The 7,922-nt window shown below is 33.0% G+C and overlaps 2 protein-coding genes across 2 annotated transcripts; both read left to right on the top strand.

Annotated features, from left to right (window-relative positions):
• The first annotated feature begins 2,669 nt into the window (after positions 1-2,669).
• On the top strand, positions 2,670-5,125 carry LOC116342719 (toll-like receptor Tollo). Its single transcript, XM_031770433.1, has one exon. It carries the CDS (start codon positions 2,705-2,707, stop codon positions 5,123-5,125), a length of 2,421 nt encoding a protein of 806 aa, XP_031626293.1. The 5' UTR covers positions 2,670-2,704.
• A 1,431-nt stretch (positions 5,126-6,556) lies between these two features.
• Positions 6,557-7,412, top strand: LOC116342717. The gene is made up of 3 exons (XM_031770432.1): positions 6,557-6,656; positions 6,730-6,766; positions 6,868-7,412. Exons 1-3 carry the CDS (start codon positions 6,606-6,608, stop codon positions 7,311-7,313), a joined length of 534 nt encoding a protein of 177 aa, XP_031626292.1. The 5' UTR covers positions 6,557-6,605; the 3' UTR covers positions 7,314-7,412.
• Positions 7,413-7,922: the final 510 nt, after the last annotated feature.

Here is a 7,922-nt window from a genome sequence, read left to right as displayed (position 1 = left end):
TCGTTTTAAGGAATAAATCTATGGTTTTCTTAAGGTTTCTCTGTTCCGAATAGCTTCTTTATCATATAAGATAAACTTAATGCTATAATAATATAAAGAAAACTTACGTAATATTCCGTGAGGTATATTAATACGAACAATACGTATAACAATTTCATTTTCATACAACAAAATGGACGTAAAATCTTCACAATTCAACTGCCTTTATTTTACAATAAATCGATTTCGATACGAAAGGTAAGGTATAACAACACGGTTTGTACTGTCAATATTTTTTATTTGATCAAGTGATAAATAAATGTATGCCAATTTTTGAACAAAATAACAAATACTAAATAACCAATAATTAATCGACTTCAGAAACGTCTATTAAACGTGCTTTTGAGGTGTCTCTTGATCCATTACAAATTGTAATTTACAATACTTTCTCTTGACACAATAGATGTGAGAAAGAAAAATTGTGTTTATAACAACAATTAAAATTTTGAAGAATTATAAACTTAAGTATAAGAATTATATTATTATGTATTATGTCAACTCAAATTCTGTAATGTTTGTTTATCATTTTACAAATGTTTTTATTTTGCTTAAAACGGCTTCAAAATGGAATAATAATGATAATCGACTTTTTGCTCATTAAGCGAGATCATTTTAATACGATATAATATTTCTGTTGAATAAAAATCAGCTGGTGGTGGTGATAGATTGCGAATTGACATTTTCATGTTTTTCAGTTCAACATTTTTCGATTTTCAGACCATAGTACGGAAAAGTTTGACTTACTGTTGTAAGACTCTTTTTTCTTTTTTCTACATACGCTGTGCTTTAATCCTCCTCCTCCTCTGCTTATTCTCCATTATTTTTATGCACTATGGACCTTCTTTTGTAGATACGAAGTGGCAGCATACACGCTATTTGCGGTACAATTCCTCTTACGGTCTGTGATCGTCAAGTGTAATCAACTTTGTTATAAAAAAAAATAAAGAGTCTTACAGGAGTAAGACGTACTTTTCCGTAAGGTGGTAGATGCGTATTCTATTAAGCTAGTTCAAAATAATATTTGTTTGATTTTTCAAGCCTTTCAAGCGTCGTTCAAACCTTGGCATCGAAATATAATTTAATAGCAGAAGTACTCGGAAAGGATTTTTCACACTTCATGATGAACCCACTGATTTGTACGACATTTGAAAGAATTCTATTTTCTATAAAACACTATAAAAAAATATGTTTGACGTTAATTTTGCCATAAAAATTATTTTTGAAACACTTTTCATAACTAAAGTCACAAAAAATTTGGATTTTTGTATGGGAGCCATGTCTGTATGCTACCTTAATGGTGTGAAACTTTGTACATGTTATTTTTTTCACAAAAAAATAACATTCGGAGGGTTTGGAGAAATTTCAACCAAAATTAAGAGTACTTCCCATACAAAATATACAAAATATTCGTTTTTGAGCCAAATATTGAAAATTTTGTATGGGAGGTACCCCCAATTTTGATTGAAATCTCTTCAAATTTTCAGAATGTCATTTTTTTGTGTAAAAAATAGTCTGTGTAAAGTTTCACGTCTTTAAAGTAGCATACAAATTCAATTTTTTTGCGGTTTTTTCAAGGAAACTGTATTAAAAATTGATTGTATCTCAAAACTAACCTCGGATTCGGTTTTCTCGTTCCAAAAAACCCCTCAATACATATTTTTGAGTGTTTAAGTCTACATAAAGTATGACTTTTGGACAAAAATCGGACTCTTTTTCATAGGTATCACTCCAGGCATGAAATTTTTTCCATCAACCAAAGTCGCTCAAAATCTAATGATTTCTATTCCTCATGACCCCCAATCATCCCATGAAGTCAGATTTTAAATAACTTTTCTGGGGGGTGAGATAATCGATGGACAAATTTTGCGTACAGAGGACAACGTACGACGTGGAACAGACCCACAACAACCATGCTCAAAACGGCCTGATTCAGATTTTCTGACCTCAGAAACGTCCAGAAAACATGTTTTTGAGGTTTCGTAAATTTTGACCCATTGCAATACTTTACCTTACACACTAGGTGTTTGCGGAAAAGTAAAAACAATTGAAATCGTACATAGTGTTTCAAGCAGCGTGACAATGAGTTGCTGAGGTCTTATTGTAGCTGCGTGAATTTTTCAAAATAAAAATAAATCATAATATTTAAACCGAAAATGAAATGTAATCCATATTTTCCAGAAATAATGTCTGTTTGCACAAAAATAACTATATTTGATTAAAAATCTCTGTAAAACTGATTTAATTCAATAAATATAAAATTATCGAAAATCAAACATAACCGAAAAAGTAAATATCAATTGTGATCACTGATCACTTTGTTGCATTCTTAATTCAAACTCACATCTAATCTCAAGCATTCAAATGCAAAACAAAATAACAATTTGTTTGTCAACATAAATGTATCATATCGCAAAACAAAGCGGATTTATCGCGTCGTTCTATTTATGTGTTTTATCATTCCAACAACAGGATGTTTAAGATCGTCTGACCAGTCTTGTGCGTAAGCATTGTACAACATTACATTGATAAGCGTCATTACAATCGTGTGTACATAAATAAAATTGATTAAAAAAACTATGGTTGCTGTAAGCCAACTAAATTTACTGAAAGAAATTAGTAGTGCGATGACATTTTGAAGACGAAATTCGAGCCGTTCAAGAAAAAAATGATGTTCACACTTCTTTGTGTATTCATGTTGTTTTCGAGCGTGTTGTGTTCAAATCAAGTAACAAATTGTGAGTTTATCGATCGAAATATCTATGACGTTCGTTTATCATGTGTTGATTTCACCGGACCCCTTCAGCCATTGGGATGCTTCAATGCTTGTTTCAAGCAAAAATATTTAAAAGACAAAGTGCAAGTGCTCAAAATCGGTGACTGTCGTGGAAATCGATTGAATCCAATTCTTAATCAATTTCAATATTTGCACACATTCAATATCTTCCAACATGGCATCGATCTGCTACTGTCATCAGATTTAAATTTTCACAATTTACACAATTTCAATGCATCACACAATGAGCTCGTCGTTATTTTTGCAGCAACGTTCGAATACACACCAAAACTGACCAAGATTGACCTGTCGTTCAACAAAATTGTTATGGTTGAAAGTAGGACTTTTTCGAGGCTGGTTGATCTACAAACTTTGGACTTGAGAGCCAATCTCATTGAAACAATCGCTGATAATATGTTTGAATTCAATACAAAATTGGAAGTTTTACGGCTTGGAAGAAACCCAATCAGACGATTTGATGGAAACATATTTAGACCCTTGCTAAAATCAATCAATATCGTTGATGTCACTTGGCAAAATGTGAAAGAGCTTGACACAAGCCATTTGAAAGGCTCGTTAAAAATCGAACTCAAAAAGAATGAAGTGATTTTCGGTACACCAACAAATAGTTCAATATTGCGTTGCCCGAATGGAAGTTTTAAAAACATGAACTACTTCAATATCTCCGGAAATGAACAGCAGAACACATTGAAACTAGTTCAATTGTTGGGATCAACGGTTGAAACCTTGGACTTGACCGGAAATTACATTGCGAAGTCGAACGATAACATCCTTAATCTCGTGCAAATACTCGGTAAATTCAATAATCTTACGTATTTGAGCGTGAGTCGCATGAATTTAAGTAAAATCACTTTCGGTGGAGCGTCGCCGAAGAAAGAATGGAATTTAAAAACTCTCGATTTATCCTCCAATCAATTAAATTCACTGAATTTCGTTGGAAAATTTGAAAATTTGGAAAAATTTGACGCATCACATAATCGTTTCAGTAATATACCAGCAAAACTCTTCGACAGCTTGCCAAATGTGACTGAGTTGAATTGGTCATTCAACAAAATAGCGACTTTCGACAATGAAACATTTGCAAAACTGACGCATTTATGTTTATTGGACTTGAGAAACAATGAAATTCAGTCGATTGATAAGAATTTCTTCGAAAATAACCCAAAATTGAAGGAATTACGTTTAGAAAACAATCGGATTGTTCGTTTTGACTGTAATATCTTTCCGATTCTCCAAAACTCACTGAGTGATGTTCAAAAATCGACCAATTTCGAAAGCGATTGGGAAACACTTGAGGAGCTCGACTTAAGTTGCATGGAGAATCTGCACTTGGAACTGGACCACGAGTTCGGCGTCCTTTTAAGAGGATCGTATAATTTTGTGTTTCGTTTTGCCAAGGAAACATTTCGACATTTGAAGTATTTCAATATTTCCGGTTTGCATTTGGAAAATACATCAAAGTTGCTTGCATTGCTGGGTCCATCGCTTCAAAAACTGGATATTTCTGCAAATTTTGTCGGTGCATTAAATGCACACACCTTTGAAACGTTTGAGAATTTACAAGTACTGAACGTGAGCCAAACAAATTTATCAAACTTTGGCTTTGAGACATTCTATCATCAGCGGAAACTCTCTCAGCTGGATTTGTCATATAATCAACTGAAGAAGGTGAATTTTACATTATTATTCCGGAATTTTAAAGAATTAAAGACATTAAATTTGGAAGGAAACGATTTGGTCGAATTGAATACGGTGACTCATTTGATTTTCCCCAATTTGACGTCGTTGGCCATTTCGAGAAATCGATTTTCGTGCGACTACTTGGCAATATTACTACTTCAATGGCACAATTTACATCTTGTAAACAATCCATCCAACCAGACACACATCGATGGCGTTGATTGTTATCATGATAAAGGTCAAAGTAATGAAAAACTGTCTGAAGTTGATAAAAGTGTAGAAACAAAGACAGAAATCACAACGGAAATTGAACAAACATCAACTGAGCTAATGGATTCCAGCGAAAATAGTACAGAGTATTCGACTGTATCGGAAATACATATGGATCACTCGCAGGAAACAAATATTGAACATAATTATTATCTATTAGAGTTGCGAATTGTTGAATTTTTATTAGTTGTGTCTGTAGTTGTTTCTGTTGGTTTGTGTATTCTTTTGAGGCGCAAACAGAAGACGAGAAAAATGGAATGCAATTCGAAAGGAAGTAAACAAATCGCACGCAGCGGACGATATGACATTGAACTAATTGAACATGATGTTTTTAATGAATAGAAATATTAAGATTTTTGCATAAATATTATTTTATATGGAGGTCTTTTTAATAAAAAATAACTTTGGCTTTTCTTTCTGGAAGATTTTTACTCATTTGACATGTTTCATTCATTTGGAGCTCGTTCAAATTGTTGTTTCAAACGTTTTTTTTTTTTTTTTGCAATTTGTTGAATTCATTCGAAATTTGATAATATTTCTTCGACGATGTGAAAGTGTAAATTAACAAAAAATGAGAGGTAATTAAACTGTGTTTTCTAATGGACATTTCTCAGCTTTCTGGTTGTGCTCGTGGACCATGAGTCATGGTAAAACCCATCGAGAATGAGAATAAATTTATATAGATTGCGAAGAAGTTTGCAAAATGAAAATTCATTGCGACATAGTTTGATAACGAAATTTAATAAAGACGTAGCCAAATACAGCCATAAATAAAAAATGTGTGAAATGATTCTGCTTAAAAACAACGTTGTAGCTTTGAAGCGAAAATTTTGATAAAAACATTTTTTTACAGAGTATCATGATTTGCTGCTGCTCAGCATATAGCTGAGAGCTGAGAAATGCTGAACTCGTGCGGCTAACGCATACGAAACGGATGCACGATACATATTCCCCTTTGAAACAACAATTTGAACGAGCTCCAAATGAATGAAACGTGTCAAATGAGTAAAAATCTTCCAGAAAGAAAAGCCAAAGTTATTTTTCAGAATATATGAAAGACTGAGAGCAAAAACAGCACGTCACATCTCATCTCTTGCTTTCACTTACGTAAGCAAAATAACGAGGGATGCGACGTGATGTTTTTCTCGCAGCTTCTCATATGTCGGTCGCAACACAATTTCAAACTCAACTGGTTACTAAGTTTTGAGTTTTGAATTGAACGTCCAATCAACTGTTTATAACCGTTTAAGCGGGGAGAATGCATGTGTGCGTGCCATCCGTTTCGTATGCGTTAGCCGCACGAGTTCAGCATTTCTCAGCTCTCAGCTATATGCTGAGCAGCAGCAAATCATGATACTCTGTTTTTTTTATGATGTATTGTAACTTCTGTTTTATAAAAAAAACAATGTTAAATAGCTTTGGTAGTAAGTACTGACGACTTGAATGGATGGTGACTTTTCAAAACCAAATAAAAGACAAATTTACACGAAAACGTAGGATTTGAAGCTATTGTAAGCTTGATTGTAACGTACAATCGAAGTTGTTTTCAGAAATCCATAGGAAAAGCTAAATCTAATAATGATGATAATATCTGGCACGAATTTTCATAAAAGAAAAAAATATACTATTTGAAGATTATCGTCAAACGGTATGTGCGATGATAACTAAAACACATTCAAAGCTCTATAATAAATTAAACAATAAAATTGTTCAAATAGTTCTTCGCGTAATGGACTAAATTCGCGTCTGTTTTAAAAATATATATTAACCGAAGTCGTATGGAGTAAATCATCAGTTAACTGTGAAAACCTGTGAATACAAGATGAATCGAAAGTTTCTCTGTCTTTTTCTCTGTGCAATTATAAGTTTGGAGGTCATTTTCTGGATAATGTCGATTAAAGACTTTAATTTAAAAAAAATATTTTTATTTTCGTCTTGTTTCACAGCTCCTAGTTCCATGCGCTAATTGTTCTGGCACTGTTAGTAAGTATTCTTGTAAATTAAATTAAAATCATTTATGGTACAGTGTCATAAGTATATACTGACATCGGACCTCTTTTGAATGTCTTCTTGTTTTAATAAAGAAAAGATGAAAAAAATCGGCAAAGCTGCGGGCAAGGGTGCTATGGAAACTGCCAAGGGAATTGGTAAATCAACTGCCAAATTTGGAGTAAGTACGGTAAAAACGGTTGGATATGGGATCAACACTGCTGTTAATGCTGCTGACACCGGTCTTGCAATAGGACTTTGTCCAATAGCATGTTTGTGCGGTTGCCCAGGAAAAGGTATTGGACTGGTTGAAAAGACAGCTACCGAATTACAAAAAAATGCTGTACATACGGTTACCAATGGAATCAACGCAGGCAAACGTGCTGGTATTGTGGGTAAAAAGGTAGCAACTAGTCCTTATACTTGTGGTAAAAATGCGATGCAAGAGATGGCAGAAATCGAACATCAAGAGGAAATTCTGGAAGCACTAGAGGAAGAAAAACGGAGAAAATTGAAGGAACTACCAGGACCAAGTAATTGATCACATTTTTCAGTGGTTTTTACTCATAATTTAACGTTTCTTTTTTCATTTGTGACAAAATATTGAAAATAAATATTGCAATTGAACATATTTTAATAATTGAATTTTCTTACTATTGAAGATATTTACACAGTAGAAGAGTGCAGAGTAGTACACAAATAATTATATTAGAATATTCGCTAGCAGTGAAATAATCGTATACGATTACATGTATACATGTAAATGTAAATGATTTCAAGTTTTTCTCTATACGTGGCTTTTCTCACAAATACTTGCGATATGATGGTAGAATTTATTGTTTTTATAATATAACATTTTTATATTATTTCAACAACATTCAAGCAATGAGATTATGAATTCATCTTAATCGATTGCACACATTGGCATTTCAAAATAATTTAAAATATTGAGTTCAATACGTTAGAAGAAATACCTCCAACACATTCAAAGATTAATAATACATTAAGGAATAAAATTGTTCAAACAGTATGGAGTAAATCATCAGTTAACTGTGAATACAAAATGAATCGATAGTTTTTCTGTCTTTTTATTTTTCCGCCCACACGTAGTGTGTAAGGGCAAAGTATTGCAATGGGTAAAAATTTATGA

The sequence above is a fragment of the Contarinia nasturtii genome, unplaced genomic scaffold, assembly GCF_009176525.2.
Source record: "Contarinia nasturtii isolate CC-2019 unplaced genomic scaffold, AAFC_CNas_1.1 Cnas_scaffold_913, whole genome shotgun sequence".
Classification (NCBI taxonomy): domain Eukaryota; kingdom Metazoa; phylum Arthropoda; class Insecta; order Diptera; family Cecidomyiidae; genus Contarinia; species Contarinia nasturtii.
This window is presented reverse-complemented; position numbering and strand designations above follow the sequence as displayed.

What these genes read in the sequence shown, in the direction of transcription:
- LOC116342719 (XM_031770433.1), top strand. Translation starts at nt 2,705, where the DNA reads ATGATGTTCACACTTCTTTGTGTATTCATGTTGTTTTCGAGCGTGTTG.
- LOC116342717 (XM_031770432.1), top strand. Translation starts at nt 6,606, where the DNA reads ATGAATCGAAAGTTTCTCTGTCTTTTTCTCTGTGCAATTATAAGTTTG. An exon ending in GTGCAATTATAAGTTTGGAG is followed by an intron (nt 6,657 to 6,729) that starts GTCATTTTCTGG and finishes CTTGTTTCACAG; the next exon opens with CTCCTAGTTCCATGCGCTAA. An exon ending in TAATTGTTCTGGCACTGTTA is followed by an intron (nt 6,767 to 6,867) that starts GTAAGTATTCTT and finishes GTTTTAATAAAG; the next exon opens with AAAAGATGAAAAAAATCGGC.